The sequence below is a fragment of the Babesia bigemina genome (assembly GCF_000981445.1).
Source record: "Babesia bigemina genome assembly Bbig001, chromosome : III".
Taxonomy (NCBI): Eukaryota; Apicomplexa; class Aconoidasida; order Piroplasmida; family Babesiidae; genus Babesia; species Babesia bigemina.
This window is the reverse complement of record NC_027218.1, coordinates 240,071-266,028: the sequence shown is the minus strand read 5'-3', so window position 1 is coordinate 266,028 and position 25,958 is coordinate 240,071. Positions and strand designations below refer to the sequence as shown.

At 44.9% G+C, this 25,958-nt stretch overlaps 15 protein-coding genes across 15 annotated transcripts; 6 read left to right on the top strand and 9 right to left on the bottom strand.

The window, feature by feature from the left end:
• Positions 1–168: 168 nt before the first annotated feature.
• BBBOND_0300990 (hypothetical protein, conserved) lies at positions 169–864 on the top strand (the record flags this gene model as incomplete). Its single annotated transcript, XM_012912926.1, has 1 exon — positions 169–864. One exon carries the CDS (start codon positions 169–171, stop codon positions 862–864), a length of 696 nt encoding a protein of 231 aa, XP_012768380.1.
• Positions 865–1,791: 927 nt separating this feature from the next.
• Positions 1,792–2,616, top strand: BBBOND_0300980 (hypothetical protein, conserved; the record flags this gene model as incomplete). Its single annotated transcript, XM_012912925.1, has 1 exon — positions 1,792–2,616. The coding sequence occupies one exon, from the start codon at positions 1,792–1,794 to the stop codon at positions 2,614–2,616; it is 825 nt and encodes a 274-aa protein (XP_012768379.1).
• A 68-nt stretch (positions 2,617–2,684) lies between these two features.
• On the bottom strand, positions 2,685–5,465 carry BBBOND_0300970 (hypothetical protein, conserved; the record flags this gene model as incomplete). The annotated part of the gene is made up of 1 exon (XM_012912924.1): positions 2,685–5,465. One exon carries the CDS (start codon positions 5,463–5,465, stop codon positions 2,685–2,687), a length of 2,781 nt encoding a protein of 926 aa, XP_012768378.1.
• A 1,308-nt stretch (positions 5,466–6,773) lies between these two features.
• On the top strand, positions 6,774–8,640 carry BBBOND_0300960 (ABC transporter, ATP-binding domain containing protein, putative; the record flags this gene model as incomplete). Its single annotated transcript, XM_012912923.1, has 6 exons — positions 6,774–7,400; positions 7,439–7,996; positions 8,041–8,227; positions 8,268–8,395; positions 8,432–8,503; positions 8,539–8,640. The coding sequence occupies 6 exons, from the start codon at positions 6,774–6,776 to the stop codon at positions 8,638–8,640; spliced, it is 1,674 nt and encodes a 557-aa protein (XP_012768377.1).
• A 415-nt stretch (positions 8,641–9,055) lies between these two features.
• BBBOND_0300950 (ADP RIBOSYLATION FACTOR-RELATED, putative) lies at positions 9,056–9,595 on the bottom strand (the record flags this gene model as incomplete). The annotated part of the gene is made up of 1 exon (XM_012912922.1): positions 9,056–9,595. One exon carries the CDS (start codon positions 9,593–9,595, stop codon positions 9,056–9,058), a length of 540 nt encoding a protein of 179 aa, XP_012768376.1.
• A 140-nt stretch (positions 9,596–9,735) lies between these two features.
• BBBOND_0300940 (hypothetical protein, conserved) lies at positions 9,736–10,569 on the bottom strand (the record flags this gene model as incomplete). Its single annotated transcript, XM_012912921.1, has 1 exon — positions 9,736–10,569. The coding sequence occupies one exon, from the start codon at positions 10,567–10,569 to the stop codon at positions 9,736–9,738; it is 834 nt and encodes a 277-aa protein (XP_012768375.1).
• A 205-nt stretch (positions 10,570–10,774) lies between these two features.
• On the bottom strand, positions 10,775–11,639 carry BBBOND_0300930 (Pre-mRNA-splicing factor of RES complex, putative; the record flags this gene model as incomplete). Its single annotated transcript, XM_012912920.1, has 4 exons — positions 10,775–10,837; positions 10,879–11,329; positions 11,365–11,425; positions 11,462–11,639. 4 exons carry the CDS (start codon positions 11,637–11,639, stop codon positions 10,775–10,777), a joined length of 753 nt encoding a protein of 250 aa, XP_012768374.1.
• Positions 11,640–11,730: 91 nt separating this feature from the next.
• On the top strand, positions 11,731–12,202 carry BBBOND_0300920 (hypothetical protein; the record flags this gene model as incomplete). Its single annotated transcript, XM_012912919.1, is given in 2 exon segments — positions 11,731–12,068; positions 12,082–12,202. 2 exon segments carry the CDS (start codon positions 11,731–11,733, stop codon positions 12,200–12,202), a joined length of 459 nt encoding a protein of 152 aa, XP_012768373.1.
• Positions 12,203–12,433: 231 nt separating this feature from the next.
• Positions 12,434–13,168, bottom strand: BBBOND_0300910 (Pre-mRNA-splicing factor RBM22 homolog; the record flags this gene model as incomplete). The annotated part of the gene is made up of 1 exon (XM_012912918.1): positions 12,434–13,168. The coding sequence occupies one exon, from the start codon at positions 13,166–13,168 to the stop codon at positions 12,434–12,436; it is 735 nt and encodes a 244-aa protein (XP_012768372.1).
• A 1,197-nt stretch (positions 13,169–14,365) lies between these two features.
• Positions 14,366–15,124, top strand: BBBOND_0300900 (hypothetical protein, conserved; the record flags this gene model as incomplete). Its single annotated transcript, XM_012912917.1, has 1 exon — positions 14,366–15,124. The coding sequence occupies one exon, from the start codon at positions 14,366–14,368 to the stop codon at positions 15,122–15,124; it is 759 nt and encodes a 252-aa protein (XP_012768371.1).
• A 236-nt stretch (positions 15,125–15,360) lies between these two features.
• BBBOND_0300890 (preprocathepsin c precursor, putative) lies at positions 15,361–17,300 on the bottom strand (the record flags this gene model as incomplete). The annotated part of the gene is made up of 9 exons (XM_012912916.1): positions 15,361–15,596; positions 15,632–15,697; positions 15,734–16,168; positions 16,207–16,341; positions 16,379–16,542; positions 16,580–16,790; positions 16,827–16,936; positions 16,974–17,248; positions 17,280–17,300. 9 exons carry the CDS (start codon positions 17,298–17,300, stop codon positions 15,361–15,363), a joined length of 1,653 nt encoding a protein of 550 aa, XP_012768370.1.
• A 584-nt stretch (positions 17,301–17,884) lies between these two features.
• BBBOND_0300880 (hypothetical protein, conserved) lies at positions 17,885–18,481 on the top strand (the record flags this gene model as incomplete). Its single annotated transcript, XM_012912915.1, has 1 exon — positions 17,885–18,481. The coding sequence occupies one exon, from the start codon at positions 17,885–17,887 to the stop codon at positions 18,479–18,481; it is 597 nt and encodes a 198-aa protein (XP_012768369.1).
• Positions 18,482–18,942: 461 nt separating this feature from the next.
• BBBOND_0300870 (THO2 PROTEIN, putative) lies at positions 18,943–22,971 on the bottom strand (the record flags this gene model as incomplete). The annotated part of the gene is made up of 1 exon (XM_012912914.1): positions 18,943–22,971. One exon carries the CDS (start codon positions 22,969–22,971, stop codon positions 18,943–18,945), a length of 4,029 nt encoding a protein of 1,342 aa, XP_012768368.1.
• A 146-nt stretch (positions 22,972–23,117) lies between these two features.
• On the bottom strand, positions 23,118–24,708 carry BBBOND_0300860 (protein phosphatase 2C domain containing protein, putative; the record flags this gene model as incomplete). The annotated part of the gene is made up of 6 exons (XM_012912913.1): positions 23,118–23,186; positions 23,221–23,412; positions 23,450–24,083; positions 24,121–24,251; positions 24,288–24,644; positions 24,679–24,708. The coding sequence occupies 6 exons, from the start codon at positions 24,706–24,708 to the stop codon at positions 23,118–23,120; spliced, it is 1,413 nt and encodes a 470-aa protein (XP_012768367.1).
• A 64-nt stretch (positions 24,709–24,772) lies between these two features.
• On the bottom strand, positions 24,773–25,708 carry BBBOND_0300850 (THUMP DOMAIN CONTAINING PROTEIN 1-RELATED, putative; the record flags this gene model as incomplete). Its single annotated transcript, XM_012912912.1, has 5 exons — positions 24,773–24,850; positions 24,886–25,049; positions 25,087–25,468; positions 25,503–25,619; positions 25,655–25,708. The coding sequence occupies 5 exons, from the start codon at positions 25,706–25,708 to the stop codon at positions 24,773–24,775; spliced, it is 795 nt and encodes a 264-aa protein (XP_012768366.1).
• Between the last annotated feature and the right edge of the window lie 250 nt (positions 25,709–25,958).

Here is a 25,958-nt window from a genome sequence, read left to right as displayed (position 1 = left end):
GAAGACATTTTATTTAAGCTTTGTAATTCCCGTGGTTGTGTAGCTGTACTGGCGCTTCACATATTGTTTTTATGTGCGAGTTCATAAAGGAAATAGAAGAGGCTTTGCTATGGCTTTGGTCGGTGTGATTTTTTTGATGTGAATCAGAGTAAGCATCATGATATTGTCATGTTTGCTTCCGGCGTAGACGTCGGCAAGGTTGTTCTACCAAAATTTTCATTGCGGAGTACAAGATGTTATCGCAGCTTGAACCTCAAGCAAAAACGAAATTGCATTGTTGCAAAACTTGCGGAGATTCCAATTCATCACCAGTCACCTGAGGAATTGTTAAAAACGGTTGTGGGAGGTAAGGCCAGGTTTGCGCTCTTTAGTGTCAGAAATGCAGGTAGCAATTGCATAGTTGTAAATCGCAACTTTTGGTTGAGATGTGCGAATGCAGTGCTCCATCACAGCAACAACTTTACCGCAACAGAACTTATTAGGATTGCCGATTCCTTTGGTAAAGTAAAACATCAGGATTCATCCCTTTTCAAAGAAATTGCGGTTAGATTACTTAAATGCCATGAATCTTGGCGATTGAATGACATACCACGTCTTCTTAGCGCTTTCAGGGCATGCTCCGTTTTTGATGAGCAACTATTCAGCTCGGCGCTGCTCATCATACAGAAGAATTTGGAGTCAATTGGAGCCGATGATTTAACTTCTATTCTGCACAGCCTTACAGTGACGACCGAGCAGGCACTTTTTCGACAAATATTGGATGACCTCGTATCGCCAATATTCACGAAGATATCGAACTTTTCCCTTGAGGTAGATATTCAAACTCATTCAAACCTTACGCGTAGAATATCGTTATTATTTTGAATGCGCTGGCGCACCTGAAGTATCGCAATGTTGCGCTGCTGCAACTAATCGCGGATCACGTTGCCGGGGGGAGTTATTCTCATGGTTGCTATCCATTTATCAAGGCATTGAAACAACATGATTACCTCGATGTACGCCTTTTTCACGCACAAAATACGATTTTGTAGGCAAATGTTGTAAAAATAATTCGTGGATTCGTCCACGATAATGCCCACATCATCCATGTCCACGATGCGCCGAAGCTTTTGGATTTGTTACTTTGGGTTAATCGTTATACGGAAGTAGAACTGAATAGCTATCAAGCAATAGTACGATCATTGTCACAAGATCAAGAAAATGCGGACTGGAAGGCACTATTTGGCGTTAGTGAAATATTTCATAGCGTTGGCCAAACAATTCATAGGCAAAGGCGGCACTTGAGTCCATTAAATATTCAGATATATATTTGGACGAATTGTGTACACGTATAAAAGAGTTGTGTTGCCATAATCTTACATCAAAGGATAGACTTAATTTACTACACTCATGCGAGAACTATCCTCTACCTTTGGTCTACCTCTATGATGCGGTACTATACTCCTTCGAGGTAAGAGTTTCGCTATATACTTTTATGTGGTCGTAGAAATGTGCTGATCCGTGTACGCCACGGAGTGGCGTGATCGATCCCTCTGTCACCAATGAGGATTTTATGGATTTGCTATTTTTATTCAGCAACCTGAGATACCTAAAAGGCGTATATACATGTGTGAAATCAATTGCAGTGAATCGTAGAAATATTGGTGGCGTGGTGGCAATAAAATGCCGTGAATTGATGTTGCAGCATTTCGAGCCTCTAGGTATGTATTTAAGAAGCAACATAAGTCTCTCTCAGGTTTAAAACGCGCACAAAATAATTCTGTAAAACGTGCAGATGCAATTCAAAGGTTAATGGGGGGGAATGAATGCGCCAAACCGTCATCTATTGGGTTAAGCATAAAGTCGGATGCGAGCACATCCAACACAGATCGTAACCTTTTCCCCCGTTACCTGATGACCGATCAGTTTGAATGTCACCTGACAAGTGATGATTTGACTATTGTACAAGATGCTTGGTCTTATATAGAAATCGCATGCCGCTCCGCCACACCTCTTGAATATGCACTAGGGATATGTCAAGCGAAGTCTGTCGATTATGTTTGCCAGCTCATACCGCCACTATTGGATGGAATGCTAAGTGAACTGGAAGCTGAGATAATACCCGCTATGTTGAATAAAACGATGTTGATCTGTCATAAGAATGGATGCACCCCAGAAGCTATTAAAAGGCTACACTCGAGCATGTTCTCACTGCTGGGAAACAAAAAAACTATAAGGATGCTCTCCCCAATCTCATTTTCAACGCTAATTGGCGTACTGAATCGGGTGGAACATGTACATGCGGAGAAGGTTTTAAACCTAATGATTGAATGCTGTGTAGAACGAATGAGTTCAACAACGGAGGACGGGCCTACCGTTCACCTCCACTGCAACAACGCATTCAAGTTGCTTAGTGTTTGCGTCAAGAAGAGTCGCGTAGATGCCACACATCTGGCGAAGGGTATATGCTCGAATGCCCATCACCTAGAAAAGGAGCGAGTGCCGCAGCTCCTGCACCTGTTAACAAAGATGGGGTTTAAAGACGGTAGATACATATCGATGCTGGAACCCATCGCCGAAAAAGCCATGGCTGCGAATTCCGATACGGCGCGTATTCTAAAACTTGAAGTGAGTTAACTTGCGCATCAGGGTATAAAATGCTCAGAAATATGGGAAGATGTTAGGCTTGACGTTTACACACACGCTCAGTAGCCAACTCTAGCTCGTAGCTTGCTCATATCCAACGGTGGGATATGTATACGGCTGCTAGATAGGTTATCTTCCTGTGCATCACGCGGAGGCGAATGTAGAGGTTGCACCGAGTGCTCAATCCTTTTCAGTGCATGCACCGGTTGATTGGCTGTCTCAGCTTTATAATCACATTCCGGATTCTCTATAGCACTGATAAGCGCTTCGTGGTCCTCGTTGCGCTCTGACTGCTTTGGCAATGGAATCGCAACACACTGAATTTCTCGTAGTTTGACAGCAGATCTACCGCACGCTTCTTGCCTATCCTCTCTAAAGTTCCGTCTTTCTTTTTTCTCTTCAATATCATGTGACGTGGCACCACCATCTTGTTCAGGGGATGGTATAGACTCGAGCTGATGCCGTAAAATGTCAAGCGAATCCATACAACTGCTACCCTCCAGATCACTCGTTTCAAATGTTTCACTAGCCAATTTATCTTGTTGACTAAGACGAACATCCAATTGTAAATGGCGTAATCCCAATTGTTTCGCGCCTTGGGTGATGCGACAAAAATTTGATGCCAAAGATCCTTTTACATCTCTGTCTTCGCTATAGGACCTGTGAGAATGTTCTACTCCATCCATAAACACGTCATTCAAGGGTGCGTGAACCCTTCGAATGCGATAATTTGAATCATAGCTAACAATACCCAATTCATGATCAAATGCACCAAATCGAGTAACGTAGCTAACTTTTTCTTTACTCCGTGAAAAGGGAAGATAACCAGGCACAACACACCCCGAACGCTGCTCCGTATTATTGTTCTTGATGTTGTCAGAATGGTTAGGTACATCATCGAAATTCGTGCCTTGAGCTGAGGTGAAAACTGACTTATTGACGCATTGTCCGTTTACTCCGTAACGCAATTCACCAAAGACGTCCGAAGTCGAATGGGCACCATTGTTACCTTGTGTATGATCGGCAACAGTGCTGTTGATGCCCCCTTGTTGAGTTTTATCATCCATGGAACACAATGAACTATTCGTGGAAGCCGGTCGATATGAGCCGTCGGCTTCTCTCATAGTTTCAAGGTCAAACATAGGCACGGGAGTCTGGTAGAACAGGTACGTTACATCTTTATTGTTCCAACCGCCACCTTTGACGTGCAGCTGTTGACCAACTTGGGATCGCTGAACATAGAAACTCGGGTGATATGTTTCTGATGCCAAAATCGGCATCTCAGTTTGCACATGTTTCGGCCCTTTGCCTTGACACCCGACACCACAACAGAGTACGTCACAACTTCTGGAAACATCACTGCCAGAGGATGTAACCCTATGAATCTCACGCAAGTTAGAGCCCTCTTGCCCCTTGTTCAATGGGGTACCTTCATACACATCGCCGGATGGCTGCAACAGCGATTTGCTGCGTTGCGATATTAGAAGAGGTTTTGGATACGGTAACCTAGGGCTGTGAGAGTCGTCGTGACCAAATCTCGGTTCACGACTATTCATTGCATTAATTGGCGCGTGTTGATTCCATTCCGATTCACCATGTTGCGATAGCTGATCCGGAGGACCAAAAGCAGGACGCATTGTTGCAGGCTGAACGGCTTTGCTTTCCTGCTCATTCACATCTAGAGACAAACGAGAAGCTCCTATATATGCTTCACCCCTTGTCAAGCCATCATAACCACGATACGATACGCCCAAAGGTAGCTTCCGGGTAGTAACATCAAGAAAAGTTCCGGTTTCTGTACCCGAAGATTCACGTCGAGAATACAAATATTCGCCCGTAATATCAGGTAAGCCGACTTCGTGGTCGAGACGCTTCTGTACGTAATCTTCAAGACGATCAGAGTCAGCGAAGAGCGCAGCATCCGCATGATTAATATGGTGCAAATTATCCTCTACGCAGTCCAGATCACCGTCGGAGTGAAGAGCCAACAGATCATAAGTTTGGGAATTGTAATATTCACTTGAATCGCTGACATACAAAGGATCGTGGTTTTGGGCCTCTGGGTATTCGAAAGGAAGGTTTTGATGGACAATCCCACCACAATACTGCACATCAGATATAAGTTTATCGCCTGAGATTTCTGAGGTTTCTCTAGCGCTTATTGTTTCGTCCCGCTTGACATTAGTTACAATTGACAAGTTTGAAGGACATTGCGATGAGGTTGCCCCTGCATCAGCAGCTGCCATGCCATACGTATTAGCCCTTGTTTCTTCCGCGTTGTAGATTTTGCCTGAATACGCTTGATTTGCATTAAATGATGTTCTAAAAGCTTCAGTGGATTCAGGGCTATCTGCAGGTCTTAGATCAACACCATGGTTGTGCAAGTTAGGATCTGTCGATACGGCATGCTCGTATGCGACCCAGTCCTTGACAAAAGTTGCCATGTGATAAACATATATTGCAAGCTTGGCAAAGTAACACCGTAGGACACATGACAACTCCACTAAATCATAAGCTTCGAGCTGCGTCCTATTACCTAACATCTGAATACACGCATCTTGCTCAAATTGCGATGGAGGCATTACAACTCTGAATATAGGGTATAACATGATCAAAAGCTTCGTTATATGTTCCTTCTGAAGCTCTATAAGTTCCGCACCAGCTTTTTTAAGTCCACTGAGTTTGCCTTCGGCTTCTTGTAGATTTGTTTCTAGACGCATGGAATCCAGGAATCCTTTGTACGTTTCCATCAGATGCGTCTGCTGTTCAGTGAGACTTGCCAGTAGTTCGGCCACGTTCGGTTGTCTATAAACCGACTCCGGTGGAACGTGTTCTACCATCTTCGATATCCGACCTAAAACGTAACGTCAATGTTTCTGCCAATCACACATTACGTTAAAACTCTGTAAGGTTGCAGTATTGACCATTAACACGTTACACATTTCAATTCAGCGAAGTAATTGCAGTGTAACAAAACGCAGTGATACACATACTGTTTGCTGCTATGCGTGCCCTGTCTCCGAAACAGCGATTCAAAAAAATATTATTACAAGGTTTAAACATTAAATTTACAATCTCCGTTATTACAGGGACTCAGCTTTGACTACAATTGAATAAGTGCGGAAACCACACGTATATTAAACGCATTTAGAAATCACTAAAACGAACTGAACATCACCATGAAATCCAACACTATGCTGTAACGGTGATTTACTGTGTCAATTTGAAGACAACTTTTACACCGCTGTCTAGCTGATGCCTGATTGACCCATAACATACACATCAGCAGGCCTGCATTGCAAACCAGATGTGTGAATTGATGACGGTTGATTCTGACATCAACGATAAACGCAGACACTGAACATATTTCGAGTGGCTTAATTTAGGATCAGGAGACCAGGGACTGTGCTATGTGGCCTATTCCTGGCAGAAAGTTTGCATCGGTGATCCAAACAATGAAAAGTGACTCCCATGTACGCCCAAAGGTACAATGTTTCATTACCATAAACATTTTAGAAGTAACGATGACTCAATGGAGAACGTAAACATCTTATAGGCGATATCAAATCATAATCCATCTTTAACGATTTACGTAGAATGGGTTGTGCATCTATCAATACAGTACTTCCCCTCCAAATTGCAACGCAACTTGATTTGTAACATGGTGAGGTATTAAAAGGGCTTGTTACTGTCTGACTTCATTGTAATTGGCGCAGCTGAAGTAACATTCACAGCATACTAATGGATGTATCACTATGGCTGCCAAGACATTCGTTTATTGGTGGAAGCCTTTTTATTCCACCACCGGCACACTGTTCTGTGATAGAAGCTCTATAAGCGTAGCGAAAGTAATCGCCGGTCATCCGTACCGTCCTATTGGTAAATGTTGTACCGATGTGTTAACATCTTGCTACGGACTAGAAAGGATCCGGTTGACTCGTGTAGTGAATACTACCGCACCAACTATCGAATCATTACGGTGGTCGTATTCAGGAAACCAAAATTTTTTAGGTACACGCATAATAAGCTTACGTGCCTTTTCCACGGCGACATGGAGGGAACAAAGACCCAATGATAAACAACGGATAAGAACAGGATTGATAAGTAACGTAGCAGACAGACGTGGTGTGATATGCATCGTTGATTGTATGTTAAAAGAATGGCCATTTGTAGTACCAACATTCGTTGCACTCCTTGCGTCAAGCGCTTTCATAACTGTGTTCCCTTCCGTGGTTGGTACTTATATTAACAGTTTTTCAACGGAAAGCGCCCCAAGCATGGTACAAGGTTCGTTTTTCGTTATGGGAGCCGCTATAGCATCCTTCATGAAGTGTTTGCTGTCAGGTTTAGCAAGCCTACGAATGGCCAGGAGAATGCGTGAAGATTTGTATGCGTCTATGCTAGGTAGAGATGTCAGTTTTTTTGACAAGAATTCCTCCGGAAAACTATCCTCAGTCATCTCCACGGATACAGCGGTGGCGGCAGGAATAATAGATCACCTCTGCCAAATGGTTCGGGCTTCCGCCAGCTTTGTCGTCGGAACATACTTCTCGCTGAAACTGGCTCCTGTGTCGCTAATGGCGCAGACTATGTTGCCAATCGTAGCACTTATGTTTATAATTTTGCCGCTTTCTAGGTGTGTACAGAGGCAGACTGCTGTACAAATGCGGCGCCTCGCTGCCTTGATATCGCATACAGAGGAAAGATTTTCACATATGAAAACAGTGAAAGCCTTCAATGCAGAGCCAATAGAGCAAACAGTGTTTGCAGAGAAGGTGTGTTTATTGAAAGTATGTGCTGAAAATCCTTTTAGATGCGTCACCTTTTCACCGCCTCCGTCAAAGCTGCACTTTATAATGCGAGCATGAATTTTGTTGCAGTTGGTGCCGTGGGATCTTTGATAATCCTCACGGTTAACAAAAGTGCCTCGCTTATATTGGACGGCACAATGCAAATCGGCGATGTCACATCGTTGCTTATGTACACAGCACTGGTCGGTGGATCGTTACAAAGCTGCACTTCTAGCTTTGCTGAAATTCGCAAGTGCATAGGTGCAGCTGTGACTTTGGCTTCTCATATGGATGGGAATAATGTTAAAACGACGTCGAAACATTCCCTTACTTCAGTACCTCCAGAGATCGAATTCAAGAATGTGTATTTCTCGTATCCATTGAGGCCAGACTGTGCAATCTTACGGAACCTTTCATTCGTGTTACCATCCGGTAAAACGTTAGTCATATTCGGGGAGAGTGGTTGTGGGAAGAGTTCGATAATCCAAGTCCTGCTTGGTCTATATGCACCTAATGCCGGTAGCGTATGTATAGATGGAGTGCCTCTAAGCGATATTAACATCAAGGAATTGCGTTCTCTGGTATGTTTGCGTTCAATTTAAGTTCTTACACATAATATGATCAGTGTGGATGGGTCGAACAGCAGGGGGCGCTTTTCAATGAAACCATTAGGAACAATGTTTTATATGGAAATGTTCATGAAACGGTGGACCTACAAGACTCTTACAAGAGATCGGGGCTCATGGAGGTCTTGAACTCAATGCCAGATGGTGACAAAACCATGGTGGGGCAGATGGGTAAAGGCTTAAGCGGTTCGTTTACGTATGTTTATTCGTATTCAACAACTTACAGGAGGACAACGTCAGAGAGTTTCAATCGCCAGAACATTAGCACGTGATCCCAAACTGGTACTTCTCGACGAAGTGACATCAGCATTGGATGTTGAATCGGAGCAGCAACTAAACCGAAACCTTGCTGAAGTAAGATATATGAAAAGCATATATATCAGAGATCAGTTTTTGAGGGAAAAAACTGCCATAGTCATAACTCACCGCCCCACCCTGCTATCATTGGCTGACTACGTTATGGTATGTTTCTAGCAATGCATTATAACGGGATAAAGGTGATGCACGAGGGCAAAGTGAGTCAATTCGGCACAAAATCCGATGTGGTAGCCGCACCATGCGATCAGTTATCAAGACTTCTTCACCCGTGTGACAACTAACTTTTAACATGCCGTGCGACCATCAGAGTTCAGGTATCCACGGTCGTTTCCTCTGGATGCGAGTGTTAAAAACAACATATGTGCCAGCATCAATAGATGGCTACATTGATTACCCGTAAAGTGGCGCTACCTTAAAGTGAAAATATGTTGAGTTATTATTCTCAGCTGGGTTTGGAGTATATGCAAACTAATTATGACATAAAAAGATCTGTGCGGGGGCAATAAATTAAATTTATTAAGATAACAAGTGCTAATCCCCAATGTATAGTCAACCACGATATTCATGCAACTCACGCAGAATTACGTTATATCCTATGCGTAAACCCAGTGCAGAATTCATCAATTAGCGTGACATATATCTTGCAGAATATGGCTAAATTATCTCATTTGTTCTATACACTTTTGAAACTCGCTGTCACTGTTTTTCGACAAACGAGAGAACATCAGTTGCGCTGCCTGCTTTCACGGATGCTTTACACAATGTAACTTGCAGCGATGTGTTATATATTGAGAAATTTTCCTGCGCCAGGCGATTTAGAATGTGCAAGGACTCAGGGGGTATGCTTTTCATATGCGCTTCGCTCTTGTACGCCTTTAAAATGCGTTCTGCTTCTAATTGAACAAAATGGAGGACGGTATCCGGGTCTCTCGATCCCATTACATCTGTCTTATTTGCCACAAAAAGCATGGAGGGGCCATTAGCCGCAACCTTTGCGTTCAGCAGAATATCCACGAGTTGCTGTGCCGCCATTTTGAAGCTGTGCTTATCCGCAGAGTCAACAACGAATATTAACGACATTGCGCGCTCTATGTGCTTCATCGAGTCTGGCAGCAACCTAAAACTACCTGGCGTATCTATCAGTGTAATTGCCCCATTCTTAGTTCTCAACGAAATCGTGTTGACGGCTTGCGATGTTTGCGATTCAACATGTTTACCCCGAGCCAAATATACCATTAAGGCTGTTTTCCCAGCACAACTTGGACCGCATATAACCACAGTACGACCAGTTTTGCTGGAGCAGAATGCTGAAATAAACCAAGCAGCTGGTATTGCAAATAGTGCTATGAGCAAAATTACTTTAAAAAATTCCTCCATCATTTTGACAAAATCCAGTCGCCTTTGTTTTCAAAAGCAATAGACTTGTTGTTGTTGTTGCCGAATCCGATACGTACAGCTTTCGTGTTGAGAATCGCAAGGTTGTTGGTGTCAGGACCCAGTTTGGGATTCCACGCCTGTTTTCTATGACCCGGATCAGTAATTATGTGCGCCACAGCTTTTACTGAAGCGAAAGAATCTAACGATTGGTTGTAAAACAGAAGTTCGATGTTGTTTTCCGACTCTATGCTACTGTCAATGTTCCTATCATTGGGGTACGATACATAAATGTTCCGCAGTGCATCACGGTGGTCCCTCTGAAATTTGCTTACAAATCCTTCAAGCGTATCTACAGCACGAAAACCCGCATCAGACCCCACGGAGTAATTAACTATATAAAATTTCCCGCCCACCTGGAGAAAACAGTGCGCGTTACGTGTAATCGACCACAAATGACGCAGCGCTTCATCCACTGTTTCAAGGGGGATTGAATATAAACACTGACGTTCCTTCTCGAACCTACGATAGCAGTAGGCAAATATCGCAAGAGGTATGCTCTGGAATATGAGAAACTTGAAGAATACACGTAACCTTCCGAAGTTGTCATACACGAATTTCCTACTTCCCTTAGAATCTATTTGCACAACGGGGCTCACTTCTTTCACCGAACCAGCAAATCGCCGTGTAAGCCTCAAAACGTTGCTCCCCGATGGCGATTGTGTATCGACTACCTCGCGACGAAGGCCTATGGAAGCCGAGCTACGCACAAATAAGATGGGTCTAACACACGCCCACGGCCATTGCATATAGCGGGCTCCGGAACTTCTAGTCATAGTAATAATGCGTAAACATGGTGTCTTACCGGTTAACTTCGGTGAAATGAGATGGCGTGTAGGAGAAGCACCACCAACGCGTAAGGCCGAACAATGCACCAACCGTAGAGTATAAAGCTGAAACTTTTAATAATTTACGATAGAACTGTCCGGCATGTTTGCCCGATATACGGGTTTGGCTGCTCGATGTAGAACCGAAAGGTGGCTACATGTCCGCAATATTGTTCAAGTACATCTCCTTCTGTTTCGCCTTTCTGCTAGCTTCAGCCTAATTACTTGTGAAATCGGAAAAACGTGACCAACACGTACCTTAAACCAACGTTCCTCGTACCCCTTACCTCGGATAACGCCGTCCCAGCGGTAGCCGGGCTCGATATTGAATCTATTTGGAACGGCGGCGAATCGGCACTTAGGAGTGTCGCCATCTGATGCAAAATAAACGCATTTCGGCGACGTAATACCTGGCCGCCGTGATTCTGAGCAAAACATAGGGTCGCTCCATCGACCTCGAGCCTTGAGTTCTCTGTCGTATTCCTCGTCGATGTCATAGCGATTTAGGGGTTGCTGCGCTAGCCTACGCTCCTCAGCCTCCTGTGCCTCGTGGTTGACTTTCTGTACAAGACCCTTTCCCCAGGAAAGTTCCTGAGTCGATTCTGCACGCGCCGACTTAGGTTTGCGCTTCTCATGAAGTAGCAGCCATTGTTCGCGGGTGATTCGCCTTCCGCTCTTGTCGCGATATATTACATCATCGTCATCGTTGCTGCGTTTTTTTATAATGAAGAGGCGATCGCTTACAGCACTGTGCGACGTGGCGGCGTTGGAGAACGTCTGCGTTCCTCCGCGCTGCCTGGTATGTCTGAAATCGCGATGATTCTGCGAATAACCACCATACCTGCTACGAATTCGGCTGCGTTAACAACCACAGGCCCATCATCGGCGTCCGATTCCTCCAGAGGAGCGACATATTCCGTGTGATCTAAGTCCGACACATCGCCGTGTTTCGCCGATGTAAAGTCCAGTTCATCATTATCTATGATGGTAGCATTAAACGCACGTTTATTCCGCTTCATATCGGTTATACGAGTATGATTCTCAGCGGTTTTATGAAGCTATGTGAGGATCCTTTCACGCACAACACACTAGACATAACATAACTTAACCATGAATTTGACAGGATCAGCAAGCGCATTTACACATCAACTAAACGTATACAATTTGGTGTTTAGTACCGTCGTATTCGCTATATACACATGCTGTGGCAAATTCCATGTCTTTTACGGTCCTTCCAAGCTCTTCTACGTCGCGGCTTTGGTACAGTGCGCCTTTAGCATCTGGTTATTAGGATTTCCTGCATCATATGTGGCGATATATACCGTTTGCATATGGTCGATGATCGTTCGTGGATTACAGGCGACCATGGCGTCTGTCGAAATTTTCCATCGTAACAAACAGCATACAAACCGAATACTTTGCGGAATGAACGACGACGAAGATGAAATGTAAGTCGCGCAGAATTTTGAATGTCACTCGGCTCTATACGCTTCCATTTCCGTCTGCTCCATGTTCGCTAGACAACGGCATGTTTCTTCGGAGGTTCCGCAATTTGGAGACAGCGGAGTTGCGCAAGATATAGTAGCCAGTTTAGCAAGCTGCAGACGAAATCACAGCTGTACACGTAAAGCGTATTACTGTACATCCAGTGCGAGGAACCAAATCTGCGTACTGCAGTACAGAAGAGCTACTACGCTAGTCGGAGTTGCGATAATGACTGGCAATGCCGACGCTCACAAAAATCAAGTTAACGTATTGCAGTTACAGTTAATATTTACCAGAGTAATATGTTTTCGTATTCTGATATGTTGAATCAACGCCGCCGCTGCGCTTCGTGAGGAAGCATCGATGGATAAATTCCATCTTTCACCTGCGTATTCGGTTCTTCTTCACTTGAAGACTTCTTTGAATCCTCTATGCGCTTCAAAATTTTTGCCGCAACAGGATCGTTCTTGCCGTGGAAGCGCTCTTTAATATTTTGTTTTGCAAGCGCCCCATCGTGATAATGCAGATCGTCATTGTCGTGCGAATAGGGGCATTCTTCGCCACGGTTACAAGCATTGCGTAACCAGAATGTGCACACGCGTGGTTTGTTTCTGCGATAATACGGGGCAACGCGCGCAAGCTTCTCCAACATAGGGTTATTCTCGGAGCGAGGCAACTCGAGTGTACCATTTTCTAACTTGCCCAACTGGTGATTTAGATTGGCTTTCGCCTCTGCTAATTCTATGCCATTCTTCAAAAATTCGTCGCGCACTTGTACAGGCAAACCGTATTCAAGGTCGAAGAGACATGTCTGGCATACGTTTTTTATTTTAGAGCAATTTTGACAAATTATTGTCTGCTTATAACGCGCCTTAGGACCCGGTTTCCACCTGAACATTGTAAAAGGCCGTTCACAGATTTTGCATTCCTTCGCACAGCGTTCCTTCAACATCCGTATCAGAGGATTAGGCCCAAGACAGGTCTCACATAGCGTTGGAAATTCCGAGCTCTCAGATGTTTGCTTGCGCACATCACGGGCAATACCGAATCCGCTGACATCCATCTCCAAAAACGGAAGAAGACTTATTCCAATGGCCCATTGCAGGGCCTGCGGCGCTACACAAGTCAGCTGGTAAAGGTCACTATAAATCCAAACGATCGCCTGTATAACCAATCACAATATATAATAATACCATAAAACAACGGAAGACACCATGGATGTGACTTCAATGGACGATGCCAAGCGGGACATAGGCAACCGCCACCCGCATGAAAAAAATGGCAAGTTTAATATAGGATAATACACATGACTACGTAGCTATTACAGCTACATAGCGCTGATAAGGTTTCAGGCACAATGTGACCCTTAATCTACGCTTCTACCTAGAGCAGCACTATACACAGCGTGATGTGTAAATTCCATACGTAGAAGACACAGTCGATGTCTATATGAAATATTGCATTTTGCACGCATTATAAAACAGGGTTAAATTTCTTGATCAATGTGAGCACACACATGCGTTCCGCTGTTTATGGGTTTATACCTTGAAGTAAATGTACGCCGTATAAACTGCAGGTCCATCCGATGACGACTATGCGATTGGTGAAAAAATCGTAGCAAATGTATTTTCAACGGCAGTAAATGAATCTGGGTGCTATCTGAAATAAAATAGGCGTGCAATGGCCGTTTCAGACGCGCCAAAAACATTGCAATCGACGGTGTTACGATTTCGCGCAGGTATTAGTCAATTGTACATTTAATGATCGCGTCGCACTTAGTAAAAGAAGTGTATTGGTGGCTTTTGACTCATTTATCAATGTGCACCGGTTCCGTGTAAAACGTTTCCAATGCTAACCAGGGGTAGAGAACAGTTCCTTGCAGGCACAAAATCATACAAATGAACTCAATTATTATGTAGATTTCAGGTGGCGTGCCATTGAAGGAAAGTCATTTTAAAGAATGTCATTTTTATAATAGACGTTCAACAGAATCAACGCCATGTACTTTATGCATCTTGTACACGCATTATAGAAATCACAATAATGCTCGAGCTATTATAATACGTATACTAAATGTATAGTCAACCGATTGGCGAAATTACGGAGCTTTGTTCAAGATATGGATTGCTAATTGTGTACACAGGCTATGTACACACCAACGTATTTTGTGCAGCCGGCGCCGAATTAAAGAACCAATGTAGGGAGTTCGGTACTCTATGATACAGGCTAATCCTTTGTAATGTAAGCACTGGAGCGCATAATGTCTACTGAAAAAAAAGATTCTGGTGAGAATTGGTTGGGTCTATGTACGCCTTTCACATGCCTGACTCGCAAAGAAAGGCCGACAGAGGAGTATCAAGAAAAACTGAATGCGGCAATGACTGTGACAAAAGTTACTGCAGAGTCGAATGACTCACTGAACAGGTTGGCAACTATATTTGAGAGGTTATTCAGACTCGATAGGCAAGTGATTCAGCTTAAAGCCCGAGAAGCTTTTGTCAAAAGCTGTCTCACCGACGGTGAGCAGTTTAACATTAAAATAATCGCAAAAGGAATACATAATATAGATGACTTGACCAAACAAATGGTCAAAGAACACGACATTGACAAGGAGTCCCTGGTGGAAATATTGAACGGATTGAAGCTTCCACAAAAGTCTAAGCTAACGGATACCGTGAAAACTATTACGTACCACTTAATTAATAAGCTCAGTTATATACAACATGATTTGGACGATTCTCTAAGGGAATATGACTCTTTCCACAATGCGTCAATCGACGAATATGAGCACATGCGCAAGCGTTTCTTTGATCTCACCCTGCAAAGAAAGAAAAAGACGAACGGCATTGACTTCTCAGTTTCAAAATCAGACTTCATGTTTATCGTTAATTCAAAAAACAGCAGGATGGTCGACATCATATTCAGCTTACTCGACAACGACGAAAATGGGGTAATTGATTGGGGCGCGTTCGAGCTTAACAGCGGAAGAATATTAAGCGATGCCAAAGGTTTTGTCTGATATTCCGTACTCACTACACCAGAGTTGGAGCGTGTAACTCCAAGGACGCACAATCTACACTTCGTTGGGAGTAACGAGACACTACGCTGCGCATTATCGGATTTTAAAAACTATTGTTATAAAATCAGACTTATTGCCGATCGTATATTAGTTGAGTAATATGTAACGCTGTAATAATGTGCATTGCAGGGTCATTTTTGTGCATGCGATATAGTAAGGTAGTGACGTCAAATTCGTCATGTCTGACTCTTCACCAGGCGCGCAGCAATACCTCGGGTAAGGTCCGGGTCGATGTATACAGCCTGTGACTCAACTCCACATAAGTTTACCCCACGCTTCATTTTGAAGAAACCGCCAATACCCCAATCGTTTCCCCACGTATTTCTACAGACCCAAAACTTAGTGAGAACACCCTCCACATCTTCCTCACCCCACCCAACTATAATAATCGCGTGGTTAGTATACTCCCAACCTGAAAGAAATGCGTCTTATGCGTTTCAAACTAACCGTTCAAACTGGAAAGCGGCAAGTCGCAATTGGATCCGTGGTTGGCTGGCTCATCATCATAAACTCCTACACAAGGTGCATATTGCAGCGTTGATTTCTAACCGTTATAGTAGTTGAAAAGGCTTTGTGGAGCGTCTATAGCGACGGCGACAGGTCCGTGGTGGTAGACTTCCTTCATGATTTCTAACTCACTTGTGCACTCGTAACATCCGCCAATATACCCATATGATGCTGCAAACCACCTGTCATCGGGGCTGTCCTGTTTAACGTGACAGCTAGATGTACCTCCTTCTAGTTTCATCGTATAGGGTGAGTCCGACTCACTCAGAACACCCAATTCTGTAAGATGCTTCCCTACCAAAAATGGGAATCCACCGAAGCAGCCCTGATTAAACGGAGAGCATTCCACAATATCGCGCACCGAGGGTCGCGCAGTATGTTCCCAATTGGTTTCCGGGTAGAGCTTACGGAGTAGAATATCGAAGCGCCTAGCCAGCACATATATGGATGCCATTGCATAACAGCTCCCACATTGACCTATTAGTGGGCATGTAAGAATATTTCATATAACTCACCTTGACTGAAAGGTTGGATTATATCTGTTTCGCCGGAGAAAGAGTCGCCCCATGACCAGTGACGTGGTAGTTCCATCTCACCGTAGTAGTCGGCAGCGTCAGCTACAGCTTTGCACGCATATTTGCCATGTGCCCCTTACACGAAATGTGAGTGATTATGGAATAAATATACCTTTCTGCATAAATCGATTGGCAAAATGGGTATCGGATGTCCGATATTCGGATAAATGAGAATGATGTATGCTCTTAAAGTAAGTACCCTTGTGCAGTTGCAAGAATCGAAAGGGAGACAAATCTCGGAATTCCGCGTAATCCCTTTTCACCCATTTGTTGATACTGTATGAATCGTGTCATCTAATATAGGAGATGTTACCTGTGTTTCTCGTTTCGTAAAACTGCATTGGAGGACTCATCCAGCACATACGAATGGCGTTTGTCGTCTTTAACCTTTTCGGCATAGAAGCAACCATAAGTAAATGCTGGTTTTCCGTTCTTAAACACCTTCCTAGTGGCCCAACCAATGCCAATTTCAGACGCTGTTGTCCTGTAACACTGCACATTGCCGTGGGAATCCTCTTGGCTTCCTGCCATTTATGTGATATGTTTGAGATTTACCATACCTTCCAACACCATAGGGCAATCATTATTATCGATCTTTACGTACTTGAAAAATCCGAAGTAACGGCTGGGGCCAATATCTATGTCGAGACCTTCATCATAGACCAAAGTCCTGAAACCAATTACACATCGAAAAGTTAACAACGCACCACTGTCCTATAAAGCCGTGTCCAGATGCAGGATCGCGTACGCCTAAGTAACGCCATTGATTCCTAGGAGGAAGTTCGCTCCTTCGGTAATGGCGCTCATCAACCAGCTCGACTACAGTCTCACGAAGGCCACCATATCTAGCCTGTAGATAACGCCTATAATCTCCAAGCTTCAAATTATCCAAGTTGCGATTAGGTAGTGATCCACCGCATGTTTGTGGCTCATCGTGAAAGGTTTCAGTTTCTAAGATACGCCATATGCCTAGAACATCGCTCTGAGCCAAATGTGTACTTAACAAAGCATACACATTGGTTAATTAAAGGCATGGAAGCAGCACAGGTGTACTAATAATGTTCCATTAGGTCGCGGTTAACTTACAGTCAATGCGTGAATGGGAAGATCCGCCTCCGCCAAAAGAACCGACGCTGTAATGTAGGCAAAACATGTCAGGAAGACGCATCTAAGAGACCGATTTTGCACATGGGACATTGCGATGTGTTGTCTTTGTAAGTTCAACAGCGGTACACACTTCTGCGATGTCGTTTTGTCAGGTTATATACCATAGGTAGGAAATAAGAAACACAGATATACGTCATCACTGTTTTAGACTACATCTACACACCGGAATAATGTTAAATTTCTAAATATATGGTCCAGAGGTTCAATGTTCCTATAATAGCCGCCGACGGCACGTATACGGCGGACCTTAGTTCGCCAAGGCTGCGGTGAGTCCCGCAACATACAACAAGTACTTCCACTCCATGTATTGTTTTCATATTTAGATCTGATACAGAAATAAGAATCGCGTTCCTATGTCAGTTGTAATATCGGCAAAACACGAATAATGTGGGCGAACCACGGACGATATTTGCGTTAGTGTCTGCAATTTGTAACCACGAATCAGTAAAACATGGCTGATGATGCAGAAACTGCTCTTAGCACTTATGCTGGAACATTTTCAAACATAGTGCGCAAACTCCATCCAACGAGCGCTACAGGTGATGTAACACAAGAGGAGACAAATCTGAGTCTCATAAATGCGTTGGCTCCAGGTGATGCATTGTCAACAGAGCCAGTTGCCGAAAAAGCAAGAACGCAAGGCGAGTTACGCAAGGAGGTAGAACAAAAGTGGAACCCTCTAACCGAACGTGAACCCACGGTTCAGGATGAACGTGAATGGAGGGCCATACAGTTAAGGGGCTTCATGGACCCTAAGAAATTCTACAAGGGTAGCAAGAGTGGAAAGATGGAGTCCCTTCCGCGGCGTTACCAAGTAGGGATCCTAACGGGATCGTCAGGAGTAAAGGCCGGGTCTGGAGAAGAATCACAGGCCGTTGGGGCGGCAAACTCCAGGCGAAGCAGGGGAGTTTCTGTGCTTTCTGAGACGCTGGCATCCGACCAGACGTGGACAAAGAAAAAATACCGGGAAATACAAGCGGAGAAGACATCCGGATCGAAAGGGTGGTATAAAAGGCAGAGGAAGAAGCTCAAGGCTGTGCCCAAGTGACTGCATGGTCGACCTACAGTACGCACTTGCGGTGAATAAACTAAAGAGCATAATGCTTAATGAAGGAGGAAATATTATATTCTGTTTCCTATGATTTGAATGTGGTAGAACTGCAATTTGTGTTTAACGAGGCAATGCACTTAACGAAACTATGACACATCGTGCGGTGACGTACCACAATATATTATAGTAAGGTTAACTCGATCGTGCTGCGGTGCGCGCAGGTTCTAACGTATCACAATGGCACGGGAGGGAACGGCGCCATTACTAGTCAACAAGTGACCATGCTGGATATGGTGTCCAATTGTTGTATAGTAGCTACTTTAGCGATGGAACCGTAACATTTGCTAGTGAACTACCGATCAGATGTTTCCGTATAACACCTTACATCTATTCGTTTGCGATAGGCCTGTTCCATAGCGGGATAGAATCGGGTGAAGTGTGCGTGCCTAAACAACGCACTACAGCCACTTGTTGGTTCTTTCGTACTTCTCGAACGTTTTCAATAGTGTGCTCGCGGCAGCCACAACATCTTTCCATCCTTGTCTCTGTGCACTCTCAACAACACATCTCAAACCCGTTAGCACACGTTTTCCTGCTGTACACGTAATGGGGAAACTCTCGTGGCAGCGCGCTAGGAAGACTACGGCTCCCTTTTGGTCAATCCACGTTGGTGCGGATACCAAGCTATCAGATTTGGACAAACCACCATCAGACTCAGGTATGTGTAGCGTCAATGCATAGCTCAGAGCGCGTATTATACGTCCTTCCCACTTACGAATACCACCCAATAGCTGTTGGTGCGTCAATGCCTTGTCAGGGACATACTTGAAAGTCGTGCAGAAACACGGGTGACCCTGTGTCATGCCTTCGAAGAGTTCCGCATTGCTACTCCACTCCCGAATAACGCCGAACATGTGGTTCACGAATATAGCCAGCAAAGGAGCTTCCCTCTCGGTGCAGCACCGTACCATAGACATAAGCATTTTTGTCCAACAATTACTGAAATCGAAGAAGTTGAAGCATTCCAAACGATAATGAAGCATCAGATCGACCAGACGGCCGCAAAAAGCAGCCTCAGCTTCGTTTACGAATACACGTGGCACAATGCAATGCTTCAAAAATGCAATGGTGACGCCTGGGCCTATCTGTGCTTCAGCAGTGAGCCAGCCTGATGATATGGCCTCTTCAAATCGCAATTTAGTGTTTGCAACATGTTCTTCTTGCTGTTTTACCTCACGTTCCAAAGCCTGGTAACGCGACCTGAGCTTCTTAAGGCGGCGGTGCGACCCGCTAGAGTGAGCCGATCCAATGTCCTTTATCCAACCTTCCAGCCTTTGTAAGGTCTTCTGATACTGTTCTATAGGCACCCAAATGTCACGTAGATGAATGTTGTTGACAAATTCCAGAAACTGGGGCTTGAAAGCCGTATGCGATAGAGCGCTGGAATGTGAAGCTGGCGGATTGGTACAGCTATGTGAGAAATAGAGTGCGTTAGCTTCATCCCAAAAGCGACGCAGTTCATCAAATGATGGGAAGCTGAATTGCAGGGTGAAAGACTCCGAACCCAACCCACGGTTAACGATTATGTCCACTGCTTCTCTAAACTCAACAAACTGTAGCGCCATCTTCTGCAGGTGGTCCACAGTGGCGCAAAGATATACTACGCCAGCACGGAACTCAGAATCGTACATGACCTCTTGGCGCATTTTGCCACACAGGAAGAGTAAGGAATGGGAAAAGAATGGTCTTAACATGATCTTCGCTAAATTCTCACGCGATGACATACCACACGTTTCGTCATCCGGATCTTGCGTCATAATCTCACTACGCAAAAACACACCACCACCCTGTGCATTCAGTTGGTCGATGGTTAATGCATGGGCTTCAGCGAGTTGCGGTACACCGCCCACCAATTCCAAAAGTTTGCTTACATATTCCAACGCAAGCCAACCGTTGGAAAGTTCATGCGGGTATGCAAGGCGCGATCCCGTATCTATAGGCTTAAGTTTTATAGAACGTTTTGAGAACTCCATTGGAATATCGCCTCCCTCTTCAGAGGACCTAGGAACGATGTCAAACTGATTGATCATCATGCTGCGCTGTATGATTGTCAACGCACCCACAAGTAAGGGTGCTAAATCCACATCCATATGGCGTCGAAAGAAACGAGAAGCCAATTGAGCGTTCACCAACAATCTCTTACTGCGCCCCACGTCGTCCACCTCGGCGGTGCATCTGAAACATACCTGGTTCTGGTTTGCGGTCAACTTGAAGAAGAATACATCACATGCCAGATGTCCAAAGTACTTACCAACCTCAGAGAGTGGAAGCACAAGATTCTCGAACATTTCGCACTGCGATACAATCGTGTGAGCTACGGCAAAAGGATCTACCGCAGACAACCCGCAAACAGTCGATACATTGCCACGCACAGATGCGCTTTTTGTGGTCTTTAGCATCGTAGCGGTCACGCGTTTGAAAATGGACCTCGTCTTTACCAGAGCGCAATTATACGATGCCCTAACCATACACGCCCAGGCATCGACCGTAGTTGACCTAGAATCCAATACCCTAGAAAGGTATAGATTGTATATCCTATAACGCTTAGAAGCCGGTATGTTGGATAAAAGGTTCCACAGCCTGTCGGCAACTTGGCAGTTGCCCTCTACCACCATACATAGTGCTGGTAACAAATACCTCCAAACAATTCTACAAACGCGATCAATATGCTTTTCTATACAATTTTGCAGGAATTTTATTGTTGCAGAAAAACATACAAGGTTTATATGCAATCCGGGCCCAAGTATCCTTAGGACCCTGTCAATTTGGTCTATACCGCGACGCCAATCATTTGTCTTTGTGTGTTTCTTGATTAAACGCAATATTAGGTTGCACATAGCCTTACAAATGCTGCCATGCAGCACTACGGGGAATTTAGCAGTCACCTGAATATGATCCAACATCAGTTTTCCCAAAATCCAAGCAGGAGATTCAAGGTCTCGCGCTATATCAAATAGGTGCGACAACACTGACAATTTATCACATTCCAAGGCGAATATATGGTCTTTCACGTAGGCATATCCGTCTGAATCAAGCAAATTGTACTTCACGACGTCAATGTTTCCCGTTGCGGAATGCCTGTGTTCTGCTTTGTGTAATAAGTTCGATACACCACTGGACGATGTAACGCTACTTACGGACTCATTACGGCGGAATCTGTCGGATGGATTCCACGCTGCCATTCCGAAGCTGTTCGGTGAAGTTGCAGCTGTAGACGATGCCCTAAGGTGTTCCATAACTTTCGCATGGCGGGCGTGTATCAGTTCACGGGCACTGGTTATGGTAGTGGAATCCAACGTGACAGATGTGTATAGTTTCTCGGCAGATGCCATGTCCAACATTTGGCGTGGTGCGTTGTCGCCATAGCTGCAATTTGCTAGCGGTATCAAATAGGTTACTGGCGTTTCGTTTCGATCCAACTTGTTAGGCATGCGCTTTGAAACAGATAAGAAGTGAAAGCCTAAGTTAGACAGATCGGCGTCGGCAGGCTCCAGGTAAGGGTACAAAGTACTTAGATCCAAAATACCTTCCGCTAGCAAACGAGCGCACAACTTGGGAAAGTACAGTCCCAACGTACTAGGAATTCTCCAATACTGCTTTTTCACTGTTTGGTACTCCTGCTTTAGCATGCATTTCTGCGTGAGCATGAGCCGCACCACCTCGTCTACGCGACCTTTCGGGTACTGTTGCAGAAGCAACATCAAGCCGTCCCCATCATGCCACGAGGACCACGCAATCAGCTCGTACAACACGCGAGTTGGGCATAATGAATACTGTCCTGCGATGTACTTCACCGAATCGCGCAATTGGCCCATCTCTAGTAAGTCCCCAGCATCCCATTCCTGATGGTACAGGAGTTGCTGCAAAAGATCAAATCCAACTGTGCACTCACGCCATAACGCGTACGACTTCAATACGAATTGGTTGCGAGTGCGCTCTCGAATTGCTATTGTCGTCAATCCTGCAGAGTATCCACAACCATCTAACTTATAGGCGTCTATGGCGGCAACGATTGAACGCGCTGTGAGGAGACCAACGCTCTCAAGTGATGCGAGAAATGCCTCCAGATTGTGGCGAAAATTCGAGTACTCTAGCAGGTATCCGATACAGTCCAGAATGCGAAAAGACACAGGTGAGTTAGGGGCGGCATCCGGGAATTTCTTCCGCAAACCTTCTGCTGCAGATGAAGATGGCAGTACCCCGTTTGCCACATTGCGTACAAGGTCAAATAGACGGTCACCGGAATCTCCACGCGCGTCGGAATCGGGGCTGGCCTTCGGTGCGCGATTGACCGGTGTTACCTCCTGATCCGATATGGAATCTCGGTTCACAGACACCGCAACATTATCATCATTAATATTTTGAGCCGTATCCGACGTTCTCCGCCTTTTATTTGCAACAGCGCCGGGCTCCACGGAACGGCCCATACTGCTGTTGTCGTAAGATAGAATATCGTTATTTCGTTCCGTACCACCAGTATTCACATTGAATATTAAAATTTATGTAAAAACCACATTAAATATACCGTTATACAGAGGTGAGCCCCCAGTTGGCTATTAAGAAGGCACACACCTCACGAGCGGAACATGTCGACATTTTCTGTTCCTCCGCACTCCTGCTCCGATTCGCCCGTCGTTAATACCTGAAACTTGTGGATATAATAATTCATAAATTACCTCACGGTGAGAGTCTTCCTTCCTGTCACGTACGCATTTGTCAAACAGGTCCTTGTGCCAACCGAAGTATATAACTGTACACGTCTTGTCGTCGAAAGAACCACAATTTTCAGCGGTTAGAACGACTCTTTCTGCTGCTGCCTCGGCAGTGCATTCGTCATCTATAGCCTCGCATACGATATCAATGATTTCCTAGACAAACGTTACAACATTGATTCAACTTACATACCTGATTCGTCAGAACAGCTGTAATGCCGTCCGTCACTAGTACCAAAAATAGGTCGCTGTCGAAGTTTATAGTGTAAACAGAAACATCTGGTTCGGATGAGACGATACGATTCGGATACTTCAACGGGTAATCTCCAATCGCCCGGGAGGTAGCAAGGGCGCAAGATGGCCTTCCATCACGCGACCTGACAACACATCTCCACGTGCCTTGAGCAAACTCCACTGTGCCTCCGTTTTTTTCGATATACTTTCGTTCTTTGTCGTCGTTAGGCTTGTGGTCGTTGGTCATGGCCTGAGCGAAACATCGGGAATCATCGGCCATGCTGCACAATATTGCCCTCGAGTCACCCGTATGCGCGGTGATCAACTTCAGACATCCATCTACGTCAGGCCCATATATCAATGATATGGTGGCGGTGGAGCCATCTGATATGTTGTACTGCTTGGCGACATTGCAGAAGTTGTTGTCGGTCATCTCGAAACCCTTAGTGCAACCCTGCAACAGCGCACGCACCTCCAGAGATTCAATCGGACGGGGATGTTTTTGTAAAACTTTTGATTTAAGCGAACGCACTGCCTGGCGATATACACTCAAAATATTGTTTTTCAGGTGCTTGGTTAGATATTCCGCACACCTGCCATACAGGTTACTCGGTAAAGATATAAACATACTTGTATCCACAGTGGCCATCAAAGACGCCGCTGTAGTAACACAAAGCCTCTGAACGGCTTACCAAATGTATTGCCATACATTCTCTCGTCACATAGTAATCCTCACGCCCTTCTTTGCGATCGGATCGACCCTAGGAATTGGTTATTAAAGAGGCCGACATACTCACCTCACGACATACAGTTGCAGCAATAAGATCGTTCTCGAAATCTATTGATATGTCCCTATCTTCAACGTCTTCAGTGACATCGGGGTCGGCGTTAGCGCTAAGCGCGCCTGCCTTGTCAACTGAGGAATCTTCATATCTCTCTGCATCCGTCCTTTCTTCAGCTGAGGTGGCAGAAACAAGATTCATGGGAGGCTTTCCCCCAGATGAAACTACAGTCTCCGAATCGACATGGAAATATATATCTTCACGTGAGTTGTACATCCACTGCGATCCTTCGTGGATGTACCAAGCGCCGTCTCCCTCACCCTCATGTTCCAACCAGGCGCCTTCCACCGGAATCACAAGGTCAATCGGAGTCTGGCGTATGTTACAACAGAAACATAAAACATACCTCCGCGTGCGTGGAATCCTCTAACACCATTTGTACGGTAGAGACGCGCCGCGAAGACGCGAAATAGGTGCAAGCTGCTACGCCAAACGCCACATTAATTTACACGTGATATGTTGAGTTTGAAATGAGCTATGGGTTTGTAGTTTGATATTACGGCCAAACCGCAGTAACCCTGCGCCTTTTATGGTGTATGATCCGCACACCTACCTTAACAACCTCGACAACTATCAATTTATCCGGTTCGCGAAGGTCTACGCGATAGTTTCTACCGACTAACTGCACTGCCAGCTCCAGCACATCCTGTCTTTTTATGGCATTTGAGTTGCGGCACGCATAGCTGAGGGACCATGTGGAAGGCTCACTTCCATCGTCTGTTAGACGTAATTAAGCATTCAATGTGTAACATACCTTTCTCCGAAATACCGTTAGCTTGTGAGAGTGGAAATTCGCGTGCTACTAGCGCTGTTAGAGTCTTTGTAAAGGGTTCACCCTCGGCCTTGCAAACGACGTCATAAGGTACTATCCGGCACAGGAATCGCGGCTTATACGTACGTTCATGCAACATGGAATGGAATATGTCTCGCACATATGTAGAAGGAACGTCATTTTCGTTCCTGAAATGCACGACATTCAAGTTTTGCGATAGGCAGGGGCCGGGAACGAAGCGATCGAAGAATCTTTTGTTTTGTTCCAACTCCGCTTTTATAGCGTCTTCTACATTAACAGCATCCGATGAAGCGTCTTGTTTGTCGTTTACATCGCCGAAAGACGGATCCACGCTCTCGCAATGCTGCAAATGTCGTAATACCCAAATACACACACACCTCACGCAATATGGTTAGACATTCCTGCATGGCTTCTTTGTGCTTTCGTGATACTGCATTTGTTATCAACAGACCGCGAGACCCTATCGTCAGCTTTCCGGTATCGTGGTTTCTACGCTGCAAACGATATTACACCGTAGACATAAGCCAACCTTCCAAGCTGGCGGGCGGCCATTACCAGTTGTATTTCGTCTCTTCTCACTCATATTTCCTGTTCTGTTTGGAAAATGGATTCCAAGTACAATGTGTGGTGTCAGTGATTTTAATTAGCACGTGTAGTGCGGCGGGCAGACACTGCTCGTTTAAATTCCTTATGCAAATTTACATAAAAGCACGCAAGCAGGCGGCTTTATGATTGGCATGGAGTGATTGTCCGTCTGACTTGATCTGCCTGTGCGTTATTTCAGTGAATGCTAGGAGTCTGGCTGTACGAAAAACCTTGACATCTCACTGGAT